Source organism: Opisthocomus hoazin, chromosome 14 (genome assembly GCF_030867145.1).
Source record: "Opisthocomus hoazin isolate bOpiHoa1 chromosome 14, bOpiHoa1.hap1, whole genome shotgun sequence".
Taxonomy (NCBI): domain Eukaryota; kingdom Metazoa; phylum Chordata; class Aves; order Opisthocomiformes; family Opisthocomidae; genus Opisthocomus; species Opisthocomus hoazin.
The window spans coordinates 11,913,664-11,931,257 of NC_134427.1; the positions used below are offsets into that span (position 1 = coordinate 11,913,664).

General features: G+C 63.0%; 2 protein-coding genes across 5 annotated transcripts in view; one reads left to right on the plus strand and one right to left on the minus strand.

Moving 5' to 3' along the window:
* Window positions 1-17,433, plus strand: part of PRRG3 (proline rich and Gla domain 3) — a 109,186-nt gene extending 91,753 nt beyond the window's left edge. The window contains exons 1-4 of one of the 4 annotated variants that reach the window (XR_012765537.1): window positions 7,774-7,855; window positions 10,443-10,484; window positions 11,160-11,337; window positions 12,231-12,701. Coding sequence is in view for 2 of the 4 variants with exons in the window: in XM_075435851.1 (XP_075291966.1) it covers window positions 10,478-10,484; window positions 14,451-14,611; window positions 15,146-15,682 (705 nt within the window). In the remaining 2 variants the exon portion in view is untranslated. The other 3 variants (XM_075435851.1, XR_012765538.1, XM_075435852.1) reach the window with 3 other exon arrangements.
* On the minus strand, window positions 1,940-3,223 carry CLDN2 (claudin 2). The gene has a single exon (XM_009934655.2). It carries the CDS (start codon window positions 3,066-3,068, stop codon window positions 2,376-2,378), a length of 693 nt encoding a protein of 230 aa, XP_009932957.1. The 5' UTR covers window positions 3,069-3,223; the 3' UTR covers window positions 1,940-2,375.
* Window positions 17,434-17,594: the final 161 nt, after the last annotated feature.

Here is a 17,594-nt window from a genome sequence, read left to right on the forward strand (position 1 = left end):
CGGCATGCTGCACCCACGGAACCGGGGTCTGGTGTTGCACAAGTGAGAAAGAAACCCGAGGGGCTGCTGGGGAATTTGGGGCACCTGGCAGTGCCGCTGACCTGCGCTCACCTGTCCAAACCACGGGTGTTTCTGTGCCTGAGCTCCTCGCTCTGCCTGCCCTTGCCTGCGCCGGCTGCCTCTCTTCTTTGGGAGGAAGCTGTGCAAACGCTGACTCCTCTAAAACCAGAAATCTTCCCTTCTGCTGCATGAATTAGTGTTAATAAACCCAGCAGCAATCGAACTCTGGATCGGGTGTTTCAAATGCCCCTTTGTTTAATTAGTGGAGCCCCTGCCCACAGACGCAGGCAGCGCTGCCCAGCCCCGCAGCCCGGGTGGGAGGTGAGGGGCGAGGACACGGCGCCCAGAAATTCCTCCTCTGCGGAGGAATGACCTCTCGTACCAACTATTTTCTCGCCTCCTCTCTGCATCAGCTGCCCAAAACCAAAACATTTATGGCTGAAGGACTTAAGTGAACTCTCAGCATCTCCTGGGGGGCTGCAGCCTGCAGGTTAAGCCCCTTGCGCGCTTTCCATCCCCTGCACCCAGGGCTCTCTCTTCCCCAGGGCAGCAGTAACTCAGGTGGCCCAGGGCTGAGGCGGTGCTTTGTCCCTTGACCATGGAAAGGTGGTGACTGGCCTTTGCCTTGAAACCCACCCTGGTTCCCTCCAGCGAGCGTCACCCTGGCGATGGGTCCCCAGGTGGCACCTTGCTCGGTGAGGAGTGGAGAAAGTGTGACTCGCTGTTATCAGGAACGTATAAATCCCATGGCAAACAGGATTTCAGTGGTGCAAGGGTAATGGTGGTGACATCTGAGTGGGGAATGGGGTCCCTTCCTCCCTGGGACCTAATCTAAATTGCTTGATGAGGGGCGAGCAGGTAGACTAAGGCCTCCTGCTCCCTGGGGGAGAGGGATCTAGGACAAGGGGGTCCCTGGGCAGCCCTGTGCTGTGTTACGGCAGCGCAGGGGTTCTCTTCCATTAGCAGTGGGACGTCAGAGGGGGCACAGTGGTTAAAATGTTCTCGCTCCTCGGTGGGCTGAGGGGCTGGGCTGCCTGTGCCTCCTCTCCTCCGGCCATGCCCTGGCTCGTGCCTGGCGGGGTTGCCCGGTGCCACCGGCAGCCCGTGCGAGCTGTCACGCTGCTGCTGCTGCGCAGGGCTGCAACCACGCATCGTGGCCCACCGCTGCTGAAGGGTTGCGTGGAGCAGTCTTGACCCCTGCCTGCTTATCCCTTGCGGCTTACTGATGTCTCACTGGTGGCTTTTTTCCTCCCCAAACCGCCCCTGCAAGGACCCCCAGGCTCAGGACCCACCTGCGAGACCCCTCGGCAGCTGTGTTGGGGGGCTCAGCCTCTGCCGTGGCCGAGGGCTGCCTCGGGGGCTCGGGACCATGTTGCCTCCTGGGTGCCGTTGCTCACAGTGTCGTGGGAAGCAGACGCAGTGATGCTGGGGCTCTCCTCCCTGCCTGGGGACCCTGGTGTGCCACGTGCCCCCCGGGACAGTGAATCCCCCTGAGGGCACCCCAGTCCCAGTGACACCTGCGCCCTCAGAAGCGAGCAGGGCTGGGGGTGGGCATTGCCTGCCGTTAGCCCCTGGGGAGCCGCGCTTGCCCCCACTGGCACCCTCACAGTGGTGGCACATGGCAACCTCCCCACACGGTGCTGGGGACAAACTGCGCAGGGGAGTGACCTCCCTGCCCCCCCGAGAGCGCTCCCACCTGCCTGGGCTCCTGGGTGGCACAGCCACGGGGTGGGGTGGGGACAGGGCAGAGCAAGGGCCAGGATCACACCCTGCACTATGGACCTGCCAGGTGGGCGAGCATGGTCCCCACCACAGCCCACCGTGCCAGGGCAACTGTCATGGTCCCTGCGTGCCAGAGGAAAGCTCAGCCACAACCCGGTTAGAAACACAGATTTATTGCAACATCAGTTTGCAACCAGCACTCAGCCCCCCCCGGCAGCGACTCTGGACCCGTGCGGATGCCCTGAGCCCCCTGGGATATCTCTGCGGTCAGCAGGCTGGTCCCTCGGGGCACAAACCCACCCACCCGCATCCAGGCAGGCTCGCTGGAGCTGCAGCCTTGGGTCCTGCAGCACGGAGGAGGGAACAGAAGCCGGATTCAGGGTCCTTCACCGATGTAAGCCACCAGCTGGGATCTCCGAGCAGTTGTAAGGCTCTCAGGATCCCTGGGGAGAGAGCGGGGTCAAGCCTGTGAGCGAGAGGGCTGAACACGGGAGATGCCGCTGTGTCCTCTGGTCTCGCTGCACTCCCTCGGTGCCAGCCTGGATGCTCTGGTGAGCTGGGAGAGGTGTCAGCCCGGTTCCCACCTGCGGCCACTACACGTATCCTGTCAGGTTGTAGTTGAGGTCGCTCTTGGTCTTCTGCGTCTGGCTGACGGAGGGCTGGGGAATCTTGCCTGCCAGCAGCTGGGGCTTGTAGGTGCTTCTGTAGGTGGCCGTTCGGTCCCGGGCAGGGCAGGAGGTGCAGAGGATGAAGCCACCGACGAGGGTGAGGAGGGAGGAGATGATGCCCAGGTAAAGCGCCTCCCCAAGCTCAAACTTCGTGCTGTCAGGGAGGACAGGGTTGTGGAAATCTTGCAGTACCACGTGGATGTTCCACACCAGTGGGATGAAGCAGAGCAGCCCCCCGAGGACGAAGACTATGCCGCCCACCACTGCCACCCAGTCCTTGCCCGGCGAGCCCTGTTTGAAGACGGTGCACCTCATGCCCACGACGGTGAGGAGGCAGGCGAGGGAGGAGACGGCGCAGGAGCTCACCATCAGGGCTTGGGCCGCCTGGATGTCGGTGGGCAGGCTGAGCAGGGAGCTGTAGATGTCGCACTGGGTGATGCCCGTGCTGTACGTGGCACACTCCATCCACAGCCCCTTGGTGAAGCTCACCGCTGTCACGATGCTGGCGCCGATGTAGGAGCTGGTCTTCCAGCTGGGCAGCAGCGTGGTCGTCAGGGTGCCGATGTAGCCCATCACGGCCATGGCATAGCCCAGCAGCTGGAGCCCCATGGAGACCATGGTGGGGGCTGGCTGTCACCTCCCTGGGGCTCACGGCTTCTTGCCCAGCTCGCCGGCAGCTCGCTCCCGCGCGCTCACCTTCCCATGGCCCTGCCGCCTGCTCCGCTCGCTGCGCCGCAGCTCCACCCCGCTCCCGGGGGTGCTGGTTTTGTGCGGGCACCGGTGTGTGGGTGGGAGCTGGGGGGGAGGAAAGGTTACCTGTGAGTGGAAAGCAATCCCTCCCCGATTAACGATTGACCCAAGCCTGTGGAGGAGCGCCAAGCGCCCTTTCACCTCCGCTATCTCCCCGGCCAGACTTCAGAGGGAGAGCAGCACTGCCCGGGAAGGACGCCAAAGCCCTCCCTTGTGCCGGGGCTGCGGGCAGGGATGGAGAGCCGGCCGCTGGTGAGGGAAAAGTGCCTGCTGCCTTCCTGGGGGTCCCTTGTTTTCTGTGGTGTCCCAAGCCAAGGAAGCCAAAAAGCTACAGCTGTGCCACGCTATTTGGGACCTGCCAGAGATGATTTCAGGCGGTGGCCCTGAGGCTCCCCCAGCCAAGGAAGGGGGATTGCGCCTCATCTCCATCTGTGTGGGGCTCACCCAAGGCATCGGCAGCCACCCACCACCACCCCGAGGCTCCAGCAGGACAACGGGATGTGCCCGCCTGAGGTGAAACCACGGCTATCGGCCTTTCTGTGCCGCTGGGGATGACAGTGAAGAGGGATGCATGTGACAGTGACGCCTGCCCAGAGGTCCACGGAGGGCAGAATTACGTCAGCACGCTGGCAGCACCTTGGGGATGCTTCTCCAGAGCACCCGCCCGAGCGGGGTGACCCACCCCTCTCCGGGCTGAGCGCACTGGGGTGCAGCTCACGCTCGCTGCCGTCAGCGCGGGGTTTCTGCTGGTGCTGTCTCCTGCCCGCAGCCCTGGGTGCGGATGGGGAGGGTTTGGCAGAGGCGATAGCGAGGGCTGGTTTGCTTTCTCTCTGCCTTGTTTCAAAATTCCCCCTTCCATGGCGTCTTGCGAAACCGGACTGAGCCCACACCACAACTGTGCCAACACCGTGGCTGGCGGTCTCTTGCCCTGGGAATGCTCCCGGCCGAGAGTGCCGCCACCACACAGCACCTCCACTCCTCTCCCTGTCACCCCGCCGGCACTGCAAATGCTCGGTACCAAAGCCTCCCAGCCTTCTGTCTCCTTTCCTGTGCGCTAACCGAAACCTCCCGCTCCACCTCAGGGGTGCTGCTGCAGGAGAAACGCCTGGGGTGCTCGGGGTGCCAGCAAAAAGGCACAGGAGGGTCATGCCGGAGCTCTGCGGTACTTACTGAGATGGCTGGGGACGTGGTGCGGGACCGAGGGAGGCCGTGGCCGGGGGTCACCGGGGACTGGAGGTGGCTGGTGGGGGCAGGGCGAGCGGCCGGGGCCCTGGCCCGGGGGATCAGGGGCTGTGAATTTTTTAGCTACAGCTTTGCAAAATCCACCTGCAAATCTCAGCCTGGATCAGAGGCTTACTGCAGCTCAGAATTAAACCCTTTCAGCGTCAGGAAAGACTACCTCATTTTGCTCATTGTCTATTAATTATCAGGGTAGGTTTGCCTATGTGGCTCAGGTCTGTGGCTTGCTGTCATCTTTCTGGCCAGCCTCGGCGGCCAGCGGGTGACTGTGTGCCACCGTCCATGTGTCCGCTTCAGGCTGCACTGCCTGTGCTGGGGCCGGAGGGGCAGTGAAACGCCAGCGAGTTGAAATCCCCGTGCCCACGGTTTGCTGCTCCTGGCCCTGCTTGTCCTCCACGGGGTTTGTTGTTGTTGTAAGACTCCTGGCCCAAATGAGGAGCAAATGGAGCCGGTAATGAGGCCTGCGCTGGCCCCGTGCCCCCTCCTGCTCGCCGGCTGCTGCAGATGGAGAGCGGCAGGGTGACAAATTGTGCTCAGAGCTGAGCAGGGTCCTGCCGGCATTTGGACAGGGGTGTTTGGATGCTGATAGCAGAGCTATGGCAGGGACCATTTGCTATTTTCTTTCCTTGTCCCAGGCTGAAACCCTCCCTGGAGCGGGAGGTGACCTGTTTGCCCGCAGCACCTTGCCTCGAGTGCGCAGGCAAGGACTGGACGTGTGGCAGTGCTGGGGGCAGGGGGTGAGCCTTGCACCCTCATATTGAGAAGCTTTTCTGTACCTCCCGTTATGGTCCACATCACAAAAAGCCAAAAGAGAGGGCAGGGAGCATGGGCAAGTGTGTGGCAGCTCCCTGGGGTGATCCGATCAGGGGCCATGGATGCCTGAGCAGGACCACTGCCCTGCCTGCACCTGGGGTCCACTCCTGCCGTCCATCTCCCTCCCCGCCCCCCATCTCTTGAGCATCCCATCATCTGCCTGCTGGTTGCTCTGTGCTTCCCACCGCTGCAGCCCATGACATGCCCATCACGCTGTCCTCATCATGCCCACGGCACTGTCCCCACCACAAGCCCACCACACCGTCCCCATGGCATGGCCATCAGGCTGTCCCGCCACACGGCCATTGCGCTGTCCCCATCCCATGACCACCATGCTACCTCAGCACTCCCCATCCCTTTCCCACATCTCCCTTTCCTTATGCAAATGGCTACAAAGAGCATTTAATCATCCTTGTTAATTGTCTTTGCCCTCCCCTGTTCCCCCCTGGGGATTTTCTCACAAATGGTGTCTAACTTTTCCCTTCTGTGTTTTGCTTTTCCACCAGAGATCGCAGCCCCTCCGCCCCCAGCCTCCCCCCAACCCTCTGTTTACACAACTGGGACAAATTTCACACCCCAGGGATCGCTGTCCCCGCACCCCTAGCCCCTCACTCCCCTGCCCTTGCCCTGCCCCAAAGAATCTGTGAGTCACTGGCCGGGGCAGGGCTATAAAGGTGTCCTTGCTGAGGGTCTGCAGCATTGAGGGGACACTGTTGCCTGCCACCATGGAAGCTGCTGCCTGTTGCCTGCCTCCCCACAGGCTCCGGGTGCCTGTGGCCAGTGCTTGCCCAGCCCCGGGGCCGGGGCAGGGGGGAAGGTACCTGGGTGCTGCGCAGCCTGGGGGAACCGGGGAGGGTGGGGAGGGCTGGGGTGCGGGGGATGGGGGAGGCTCCGGCTGGATTTGTGTGAAGGCTGTGCGGCTCCCTGCTGTCATGGGGACCCCTCTGATCGTGGTGGCCACGGTGGGGGGGGAGGGTGCAGAGCCCGGGGAGCAGTGCTGGGGGCTCCCAGGGTGCTGGAGCAGGGCGAGGAGCACTGAGGCCGTGCGAGTGCAGCTGCATGTGCCCAGCACCCCAGCCACGCACCCGGGCAGGGGCTGAGCTGGGTGGGTGAGACTGTGGGGCTGGGGGTGCGTGGCTGTGCGGGTGGGGGGGCAAGGCAAGGTGGGAGCGGGCCAGGGTGGGTGCCGTCACGCTGAACCTGCTCTTGGCACCCAGATCCCTGCCTCTCTGGAGACCGTGGCTGCCCCGGGCGGAGGAGGGAACCGGGCAGCGAAGGGAGCAGACGGACACCGTGAGTTTTGCACTCCCTGCTGGGTCCCCGTCCCCCCCAGTTTCCCACTGGCAGGGCTGGGGTCCCTTTTTGGCAGACACCAACCCTCTCGCCCAGACTCCTCCACCCCGGCACGGCCGCACGGCAGCAGCGTGCCCGCCTGCCCCGGGGCCTCCCCCCTCTGCCCCGCCAGCCAGCGCTGGGCGGGCTCCCCCGCTGCGGGCATTCCTCAGGGGGTTAGCGGGGCGCTGGGCACGAGTTCTGAGCATGGGGAGGGGGGGATTACACCGGCAGAAAGCCTGTCGGGGAGCGGGGCGGCCGCCAGCTTCTTTGGCGGGGGCGCGGGGACCTCACCCCGGGGCAGAGGAGGGGGAGAAGCTGGCTTCGGCGCAGGCTGACCCGGGAGGGGTCCCTGCGGCATCGCCCCGCCAACGGCAGAGCGGGTCCCTGCCCTCGCTGCCAGCCGGGGTCCCGCCCGCCCTGCTGCCGCCACGCCGGGAGCAGCGCCCGGGCAGGTCCCAGCGCGCTGTGTCTCCTCAGGCGGCGGCTCGGGAGGCGGCGGGGCACGGCGGCCCGGACAAAACGCTGGCGTCCTTCCAGCACCCCGTCAGGTGCGTGCCTGCTGCCGGCGCCGCGGCCGGGCCGGGGGGCAGCGGGCAGGCGGGGGTCTCAGCCCGGCTCTCCCCACGCAGGCTGCTCTGGCCCAGGTCCAAGTGCTTTGACTATCTGTACGGCGCGGGGCAGCGCCTGCTGGAGAGCTTCCCGGTTCAGGCCACGCTCTGCCTCTACGAGGACTCGGGCAGCGAGGAGGAGGAGGAGGACGAGGACGAAGAGGAGGAGGAGGAGGCGGCGGCAGGGGACGTGGCGGCAGGCCCCCGGCCGCAGGCAGGCAGCCCCGGCAGCCCGGCGTGAGGGCGGGCCCGGCGGCAGCACGGAGGCAGGCGGGAGCCCGGCCCGCGGGCAGCGAGCGGGCGGGCAGCGGCACAGAGCCCAGCGGGCCACGGGGCGGCGCGGCCCGGCCCCAGGCCCTCGCTGTGGTCGCGGGGCCGTGACCGCGCCGGGCGGGGGACTACGGCTCCCAGCAGCCACTGCGGCACCTCCCGGCGGCCGCAGCGCACTCTCATTGGCTACCGGTCCCTGTCGGGTCGGGGGAGGAGCGCGTGGCCCCGCCCACTCCCCCGCTGCGCGTTCCTATTGCAGCGGCGGGAGGCGGGAGGCGGGGCGCGCTGGCTGCGCGGGGCTCGATTGGGGGCGAGGCGGGCGGGGGCGTGGCTTTCCCGTCCCCGCCGGCGGGAGGGAGCGGCTGCGGCGGGGCGCGAGGCCGCCATGAGGTGCGGGCAGGGCGGTGGCAGCTGTGGGAGGGTCGGGGGCCGCGGGGCCGGTGGCGGGGGGCTGCGGGCGGCGGGGGGCCGGCGGCCGGGGGTGGTGGCGGAAGCCCCGCTGAGCTGTTCGCTCCCGCTGGCGGGCAGGCGTGTTGCGGGGGGGCCCCGCTGTGGGGCGAGGCCGGGGGGCGATGGGGGTGAGCGGGAGCGGGGCTTGGGGCGGCGAGCCGGGCGGGACCCGCAGGCTGCGGCGGGAGGGAGAGGCCCCCGGCAACCGCTGCAGCCCCCTCTCCCCGCGGGGTCTCGGCGCGGAAGCCCCCAGACGCTGCCGGGATCCCGCGGGGGGGGGGGCAGCGCGGGTCCCTCCGGTGGCTCCGGGGCGGGGCGGGGCGGGGGGAGCCCGGGGGAGACACGGGCGCGCGGCTGCGGCATCCTCGCGCCCGCATCCCTCGCGCCTCCTCACGGTTGCTGTGGCAACCTCCCGTCGGTGGGGTGTTTGTAGAGGAGGCGGACGCCAGCGGGGGGGGGACCGGGACCCCCCCTGCCCGGCCAGCCCCCGGCTCCTGTGGGGGATGCGCCTGCCCCGCCACGGCTTTTCCCCCTCAGCCGGGGAGGGGTGCGGAATTTCCGCGTGGAAATAAAAATGAGCGCCTGGGACGTCGGCCCTGGCGTGTCGCTGGCTGGAGGGAGCCGTCTCTGAGCTGACACTGGGTGCGTTGGCGCGGGCACTGGGAAAAAAAGTTGAAGATGAAATGTTCTGGTGCATTAAATGTGTTGCCTGACGTGTGCTGTGAGCTCTGGATCGGGGGGTCCTGACAACCGTGGGCTTGAGGATCCTTACGTCTGCGCCTCCGTTCTGCTGCCTGTCAGAGGGGACATGCCTGTGACAAGGGGCGACGCAGAGGCTTGGTGTGCAAACCGGCAGGTTTGCCGTCCCGTGTGTCCTTTTGTCCTGTGGGTTTGGGTCTCTTTGTAAAAGCCGATGACAAGACAAGCAGGTCCGGCGGTCCCTGCTCGGAGCTGACACAGCCTGTGGGGACGGCAGGGATCCGGAGGCCTCTCCGCGGCTCTCGCACCCTCAGAGAGCCGGGCTGGGTGTGCAGTGTCTTGAGAAAAAGCCTCCTGGCATGGGCCGTGGGGTGCAGGAGCCGGCAGACCCCTCCTGTGAAATTCTGGTGCTCTGCTGCCTTCCCTCGCTCGCGCTTAAACTCCAGACTGCGGTTTGCAATCCGAATTTCGCAAACTGTTGGAAAGAAGCTGCTTTCTGCTCCGGGCTTGCTTGGCCTCTTGCCACTTCTGGTGCAGGAACCTCAGAGACCGCGGGAAGCCTGGCGTTGGCAGGGAGGGGTGCTGGGTGTGCTGAGGAGGGGGCTGTTGGTGAGGTGCGGCAGTGCCTGCTGCGGCGGTGTGCATCGGCCCTGCCGTGCATCCGGATGACTGCCTGTGACCTGAAATAACAAATGCATTCCTGGCCCCGCTGGCCCTGTGAACGGCACGGTGCTGTCCCTGACCTCGCTCCGGCTGAGCAGATTCGAGTGATTTGGGGATCACTCTGAAACAGCTGAAGTCCTGGACTTAAGATCAGCAGGTGGTTTAGTTCCTGCTGTTTCTAACCATGTTTGTTTCTTCATCCGCAATAAATCCCTGTAGGAGCTGGTTAGTCCTGTCCCCTCTGTCTCCTGACAGAGAGGTGGCTTTGCCACAGCAAGGTGTCACACAAGGCAAGAGGAGAAGAGTGTGCCCAGGATAGTCTGGTTGGTGAGGCATTGAGCACAGGGAGAAGGCAAAGCGTGAAAAACGAGTGAGTGAAACTCCTCCTGCGAGCAGAGAGGGATGTGCTCTGCTGCTGCAGGACTTTGTTTTGCTCTTGTGGGGTTTAGTTTAGCTTAGTTCTGCTTTTGAAGCACGAAAGGTGCTTTTCCAGCTGGAGAGCTGTTGTCGCGGGTGCGCAGGGAGCTCTGTTACTCTTGCTGCTGCCCTTAGCTTGGCCCAACAACCTTTAGGAAATGCATATCCTTTTCTGTCCTGCTGTGTAGCTGGCTTTATGGCAGGCTTTATGGACAAAACAGTACAGCCCTGTTTATTGCAGATTGTGGGTAGGAGTCGCAGAAGTGAGAACTGGCACGGCTGTGAAGTGGATTTAAAACAGGGTGACTGCTTTACCTCTGTCCATCAATCTCTTGTGGAAGGGGAGAGCACCAGGCTGCTTCCAGCAGCGTCTGACATGCAGGTCATCGCATCTGCTGATGAGATACGGGGATTCTCCTTCGTCCAGTTCTTCCCTTCCCACTTCACTTGTCTGCAGCCCTCTGGGCTTCCTGGGCAGAGCCCTGGCCCTCCCTGGGCTGGTGCAGCGCGAGTACGGCAGAGACCTGCCGTGGGCTCTTGGAGAGCCGAGGGTCCCCTGAGCCCCTCGGGTCCCCCCACTGTGCGGTGAGTGGGCAGGCAGCGCCGGTGCTTGGCACAGCTTGGCTGGGAACGCCTCGGCGTCCACCAGACAGCACTCTGCATGGATCTGACCCTGGGCGACGGAGGTCTTGGGCGTCAGGGGGTGAAATGTAAGCTGTCAGTGACTCTCCTGTTTTCTTCCCTGCAGGTAGGCAGGAGCCCCCCGTAGCCGAGTGAGGCAGCATGGCAAGTAAGTGTTCCCCAGTCAAGATGGAGAGGTGGCAGTGGTGCTGGAGGAGAGAAGGGGAATGCCTGGCAGCCACCTCTGATGGAAGGGGTGCCTGTGCTTTTCTGGGAGGGTATTATTCTCTGTGGGGAGCAGATGCCATCGGCTGTTATCCCTGGATGAGGTCTGAGGTCCGGCCTGACTTATGCTTCTCTCTCCCTTGTGCAAGGTGGGAGTCAAGAGGAGGTGCTGCAGGGCTGACCTCTCCGGGACTCCCCGCATGCTGCAGCATTTCTGTGTTTGCATGGAGCTCGCTGTGCGAGGCAGGCCTCCCTGAGGCCCTTTGCACTGACCGGCCCCTCTGCGGGGGTTGCTGGTCTGCGCTGACATCTCCTGGCACCGGTTCTGCTCACGGCCCGTGACTGGCATCCCACGAGCTGCCCATCCGGGAGGCCACCCTGCCTGGCAGCTGGCATGGCTGGTGGCACTGGGGCTCTGCGTTCCCCCTGGGTGGGCAGCTGCCGAACTCGGCCCCGCCAGGAGCTTGCTGCGTCTCGGCGTCTGAAGGAGCGCATGGCAGATGGGGCTGGTGGGCCAGCGGCTAAAGCTGGGCTGAGACCGGTGAGGGTGCAGGGTGGAGGATGGCGTGTGGTCTGTGAAGAGCTGGACTCAACCCTCCCTCCTCGCTCTTCTGGGCAGCCTGCGCGGAGGCTGCGTGCAGCGATGTGATGGGAGCTCAAGGCGGACGGCGGGTGTGAGCAGGGAGATGTAGAGATCTGGCTGGGATCTCGGGATTTGCTGAGGGCGTTGCCGGAGCCAGCTGTGAAGGTGGAGGCAGTAGCCGTGCTGGGCAGGAGGAGGACCCCAGGGATGACAGGTATGCCTTCTTTCATTATCTGTGCTGTGCCGGGGGCGGGAAGAGCAGAGATCTTCAGGCAGTGTTTTTAGAAGGCGTTTTTAATCTTCTGTGAAGGAGGAGGGTACCTAGCTGGGTCCCTGCCTTCCTCCACTGCAGCCTTTTCTCCCTCCCAAGGCTCAGGCGCTGGCTCACCAGCGCTTACAGGTGGTGGGAGGTGTCCCCTGTGGTGGCAGTGCCCACTGCCAAGCAGTCCCCTTCGTGGTGACCCTGATGTGCAGGAGCGGGATGCGGTGGTCAGCGTGTCCACCTCGCGAGCTCCCTGGCAGCGTGCAGCCCTGGCTGTCCCTCTGCCACGAAGCAGCCGCGGGTGTGCCCGTCAGCCGGGCAGCAGAGCCGTGGGCGGCCAAGCCTGGCTGCCAGCAGGGGCCAGCAGCACCTCGGGAACCCAGCAGGGATGCGGGGAACCCAGCCTGCTGCCCCTGCCTCGATCTCCGGTCTTGCCTGAGCACCGGTTCTCCAGCTGGTGTGGGGAGACTTGGAGAGGCACAGGGGTCAGTACCGGGGCTGCTGGGCCTCGGGCAGTCCCCTCTGCCCCGCGGTCCGTGGATGATCCCTGCTCAGCTCGTGTCACGCGGGGAGCCAGGCTGGAGGCGAGAGTTGGCCAGGCTCTTGTTTGCTGAAGGCCCTTGGTTTTCCCGCTCCAGTCCCCAGGCACAGGGGAGCTCTTTGCACTTCCCCTGTAAAAGAGGGGAGGGAGTGGTGATTTAGTTTCTGCTCTTCTGCCATTTCTTGGTCCTTGAGGGAAATTGGGTGTGGGGAGAGGAACACAGCTCCATCGCAGCATGCTATCAGTCGGGACATTGCTCGTGATGCCTGCCTGCCCGTGTGTCTGTTTTTATTTCCCACCACAGTGGCCAGTTCAGCATGGCAAAGCAGAGAGGGGGTCAAGTGACGGATATCCGCAGGGATGGAAAACCCTGGCAGTGAGATGTGCGGCCGGGCTTGTTGCTCCATGGTGTGCTGAGGAAGTTGGAAAGAGGCTCAGACTCAAGCGCTGAGGAGGGGAGAGTCGATACCGCAGCCTGACCGAGGCGGGAGGCAAAGGAGGTGAGGCCAGACTTCTCCGTCAAAGGATGGGACATTTGCAGAATGGATGGTGTCTTTGTAAAATTTCGTCTCATTCTGGAAAGGCTCAAGAGAAGATCGGCCTGCCAGCCTGCTCCCTCTCCGGCCAGCACAGCCCTCCTCGACCGCGAAAGCCCAGGCAAGCTGGTCTCCGCACTGCTGCGAGATGCCTTCTGTGCCTCTTGAAAATGCTTTTTTCATTGTCCTTGTTAAAAAAAGAAAAAAGGGTTTGCATAATAAAGTTGATTCTGAGGAAAGGTCTCTGACTCACGTCATTCATGCTGCTCTTCATTCACACCTCAGTGGTTCAGCCCTCTGCAAGCTCTCTCACTGAAGCAAAGCCATTAATAAATCACGGAGGGAAAATGCACCTACACAGCACAAAACGAGCACGGTGCCTCTGAGCATGGGATGGCGTAGCACAGCAGTAGTTGCTTACGCCATGAGCTTGTCCCTGCCTTGACTTTCACTCGCACAAATACCTTGCTGTATTGTTTTAGGAGCAGGAGACACGGAAGGTAAAGCAGAAGGAAAACTGCAGGTCTCTGGTAAAAGGCTCCTAATGAGAGGAGGTGGTAGCTTCTCACTAACTGTTGTGTTTGATCTTCACCAAGCTCCTTACTGAGTGTTTCTGTGTTACAGCCAGGCTGGTCTAGTGGGAGACTCCGGCTGTCCCCTTGCCTCGTTGTCCTGCATCTCTTGATGTTGCTGCAGCGTGAGTTGGTTCATCTGGTTGATCCGATGGAAGGCTGAGGCTGAGGGCGAAGGAGGTAAACAGGGGTCTGCGGATCAGCCAGCTGAACTGATTCATCTTCCTGGAGGGAAGCAGCACCATGATGTGGCTGGGTGGGAGGAGACAGTGCCAGCCTGCAGCTGAGTGTGTTGAGCTGCATGACGGAAGCACTCTTACGAAATGTGTGCATGGGCTGTTTGGATCCTGGAAGGCTCCTGGTTTGCGTGGAGTTTCTGCTTTCTGGGCTACAACTTGCTTGCCTCTCCTGTGTTGCTGCAGGCCCTGGCAGGTGCTTTCCCTCTGCACCCCGTGGAGGTCTCCCTTCTGCAGAATGTGGGGGGAGACGCTTTGAAAGGGCTGTGTCTGTCGCAGGCAGGAGGGTGCTGTTCCTGCCCGGTCTGGCTTCCTGACTGCATGCTCAGTGGAAAGATCTAGTGTGGGCAACATGGAGTCTCCCAGGCTTTGGAGCAGAGGAGGGTTTGTGAGACCTCTGCGCCAAAATGCAGTAGGGGTGAGAACGCGATGCCGTGTGAGGAGAGGTTGCTCAGACCCCTTTTGGCATCTGACTCGTGACCCCCTGCGTGTTGGGGATGTTTGCCCTTGTTGGGCCTGGGGGAAGACGCAGTGGCTTCTCTGGGACCTGAACAGCATCCCTGAAGCCACCTGAGCTTGCGTGACCCTGCGTGACACCAGCTTCCATCCAGCTGGCTGCCCTCCTGGGGGGCCGTGGAGGTGTGGAGCGGGAGTGGAGGCTCTGGGGCGATGCGGGGGTCACTGTGGAACGATGCACCCTGTGCTCTGTGTGCTGAGCCTGCCTTGGTGCTGGCCCTGTGTCTTGGCAGGGAGGCCTGGCTCTGTGTCCCTGCTCTGCGGGGATCCCCGTGGGATCTCCCTTGCCCTGCAGCAAAGGGGCAGCAACGTGAAATCCCGCCAAGGGCAGGAGGTTGAAAACAAGTCTTTTTGCAGCCTTCCGCCTCTTCAGCTGCCCTGTGTGGTTTGCAGCCGCCGCTTCTGAGGTCTCTAGCATCTCTGCTCTGCCCGGAGGATGCTCCCGGTGCCGTATGTCTCCGGGCAGACCCCAAGAGCCCTGTGCCCCTCTGTTGTGCTCCCCCTCCACAGGCACTCTGTTCGGCTAACTGAATCGCAGCCCTGGGCGTTTGGGATGCCTTGTATCACCAAAATCCTGTGGGAAGCCAGGTGGGAAAGCTGGGCTGGGCAGAGGCCGAGTGTGGGGTTGTCCCAGCTCAGCATGTCTCTGCCTTGTGTGTTGCAGTGTTCTTGGGGGCCAGGAATGCCCACTCGGTCCTGAAGCGCTTTCCCCGAGCCAACGGCTTCCTGGAGGAGATCCGGCAGGGCACCATCGAGCGCGAGTGCATTGAGGAGGTTTGCAGCTATGAGGAGGTCAAGGAAGTGTTCGAGAACAAGGAGAAGACGGTGTGTTTGTCCTGCCCTGCTCCCCAGTGTGAGGGCTTACGCCTTAGCAAGCTGCAGATGGAGGAGCAAAGCACAGGGGGAACAGCCTCTCCTGTTCCCTTTCTCCTCTTCTGTCTGCAGGCAGCATGCTGTGGCCTCGCTTTTCAGCACGTCTTTCCCTTCCCGGGCAATGCTCTCGCCTTGGCCTTGCCAGGACACCCTGCCCACAGCTGCAGGTCGAGCTGGCGCTGCCATAGCATGCGTGGGAAGTTTGGGCTGTTGCCCACGACTCTCCAGGCTGGGGTTGGTGTTAGCCAGATTTCTCCCTGCTGGGTGTGGGGGCTGTTGGCTGCTGTTGAGGGATGTTCCCATGGGCTTTTCTGTTGGTTCCCACAGCCGCTCAGATGCTGGCAGCCCTGGTGAGAGCGGTGGGGGACAGCTGAAAAACTGCCTCTTTTGTGGGCCTAGGGAGGGCAGTGATTATTGCTGGTGGTGGTCAGGGGGTGCTTGTCCCACCTGCAGCTCATGACAGTTGCTTCTCTGTTCCTGCCACAGATGGAGTTTTGGAAGGACTACACCAACTCTGTCTACTCGGTCAAGGACCCCGGGCACAGCACGGAGCGCTCAGATGCTATGTATGTGGTAGTGCCCCTCTTGGGAGTGGCTCTTCTGATCGTCATCGCCCTCTTCATCATCTGGAGGTGCCAGCTTCAAAAGGCCACCCGTCACCGCCCTTCCTATGCCCAGAACCGTTACCTGGCCAGCCGAACGGGACGCAGCCTCCCCAGGGTCATGGTGTACCGGGAGCGGTCACAAAGCCAAGGGGAGACCCAGTACCAACGAGAAGCGAGCAGCCGGGTGGCTGGAGATGGCAGAGCTGGTGGCTCCCCCCAGCAAGACGGCACCCTCTACCCACCGGAGCATTCGGTCTCCGTCCTCTCCAGACTGTCCAGTGCCACCCCTCCACCTTCCTACGAGGAGGTGACAGGCCACCCGGAGAGCAGCAGTGGCGAAGAGACCAGTGTCTCCTACAATGACCCGCCGCCCAAGTATGAAGAGATTGTGGCCGCTGCCCCTGCTGCGGGAAAATAGCGGGTCTGCCTCCCTCCTGCCTCTTCACACACTCACGCTCACCCACCCACCCTCCCTTCGCTGTGCCCGGGACCCCTGTCAGGTGCCCGTCTCACCTGTACGAGCTGGTGCCATCACACAACAGCCTTACCCTCCTAACCAAACCCAGCTTTCCCCGAGCGGGGTGAGGCTGGGCTGCGGGGACGGCTCCGGAGCCAGCCAGCCGTCTCCTGCCCCTCACTCCCTCCTCACAGAAGTGCTGTAGCAGCCGGAGCAGAGCGGCAGCTTGTTCTGGCTCAACGTGGGGGTCTCCCCATGGTGCACTGGATTTCCTCACTTCCCCTTGAGTAGACAGAACATTTCCCATGATTAAAATGGCCTCGCTGCCTCCCTGGGCCTTACCCCGTGTCCTCTCCAGGCCCCCTTTTGCTGCTCGAGGCTCTGAGTAGGAGATGGAGATGCAGGAGGGGTGCAGCGAATTTCTGTCCTTCCCCACAGTCGGTGTCCACGCTCTGTGCTTGGGGAGATCTGTGTGGATTTGCTGCCAGGTGGGAGTGGGGAGCCTGGTCCATCCGCTGGTGCCTGTAGCGATATTCGCTGTCCGGAGATCAGGGAGAAGCAGTCGGGGAGGTGCTCTCTGATCTCCTAGATCCCTTTGGAAAAGGGAGAGGGATCGTGATGGTCTTGTACGTGAGGTAAGTGACTTTGGAGTAGCAGGGCCTTTTGCTGATGCTCTCCGCTTTCCCCCTGCGGGGTGCCGGGCGGGCGGAGGTCTGGCTGTGGCAGAGCTGGCCGATGGGGTCAGTTCTGACCTCGAACCAGGATGGTCCCATGGCTTTAAGCGGTGGGGATGCTCCGCTTTCCTGGAGTGTGGCCTGTCTGGTGTCTGCCCCAGAGGTGGGGTGCCAGCACAGGCAGACTGTGGATGGGCTAAATGTCCCCTCTCCTGACCCCAGCCCTCTCCGTCACACCTGGCCCCTGATTTTGGGCCTCTTTGTCCTCCAGAGCAGGCGGAGGGGAATGTGAGACCCTGCTGTCCCCCAGGCCCCTCCGGTGGGCAGGGTGCTTGGTGGCCGTGGCCGTGGCGGGCCTCCGGACAGAGGCGGCTGCGGGGGTGGGAGCTGACTCCTACCATGACCTGGCGATGCCGGGGGATTGGGAGCAGGGCCGAACCCAAACCCTGCTGCGCCTGACCGCCAGGTGGTTGTGTGCCAGGGCAGGGCAGAGCCAGAGCGTCCCCTTTTCCTGGGCAGCTGCTTTTGGGGTCCATGCGATGGGGCTGGCCTTTCTCAGTCACATCTGATGGGTTAAAAAGGGGGTTGTGCTCACCGACCAGCAAAAACTCGCAGCACTGCCAACCCCTTGGTGTCCAGCCCAGCACCAGTCTCTCCACCAGCACCAAAAGGCTGTTGTACGTCCAGTGGCTGCCTGCACCCTGCACGGTCCTGGCGATGCTCCCGCAGCCGGCGCCCTCAGCCCGGAGCTGGGGTTTGCCCAGCGTGGCCGTTCCTGACAGGACGCGCAGGGTTTGCAGCCACTGGCACCTTGTCTGTCCCCTCCCAGGCCTTTATTCTGCCTCTTGGCCTTAGCAAATGGGGGCTGTGGGAAGACCTGACAGCGAGTGTCGGGGTCAGAGCCTGGAAAAGACCGGAGGGAGACAGAAGGGCACTTTGCATCCTCTGTCTTTGATGCGCGGTCATTGTCCCTGCAGTTTGTATTCTGTAAAACTTCGTATATTTCTGTGCAAAAAAACAAGTATTTATTAAAAAACCCTCGCTGTCTGAGTGGCACAGGGTGGCTTTTTCCCACAGGGGGGATGTCTCACTGGGCGCAGCTGGATTTCCATCTCGTGGGGGTGCTGGGGCTCAGCTCTGCGGGGCAATGGAGGCAGCTGTGGGACGCCGGCACCGATACCCCCCAGCCCGGGCACGGC

Bases quoted from the DNA above. Each gene is read 5' to 3' on its own strand.
- CLDN2 (XM_009934655.2), bottom strand. From the start codon at position 3,068: ATGGTCTCCATGGGGCTCCAGCTGCTGGGCTATGCCATGGCCGTGATG.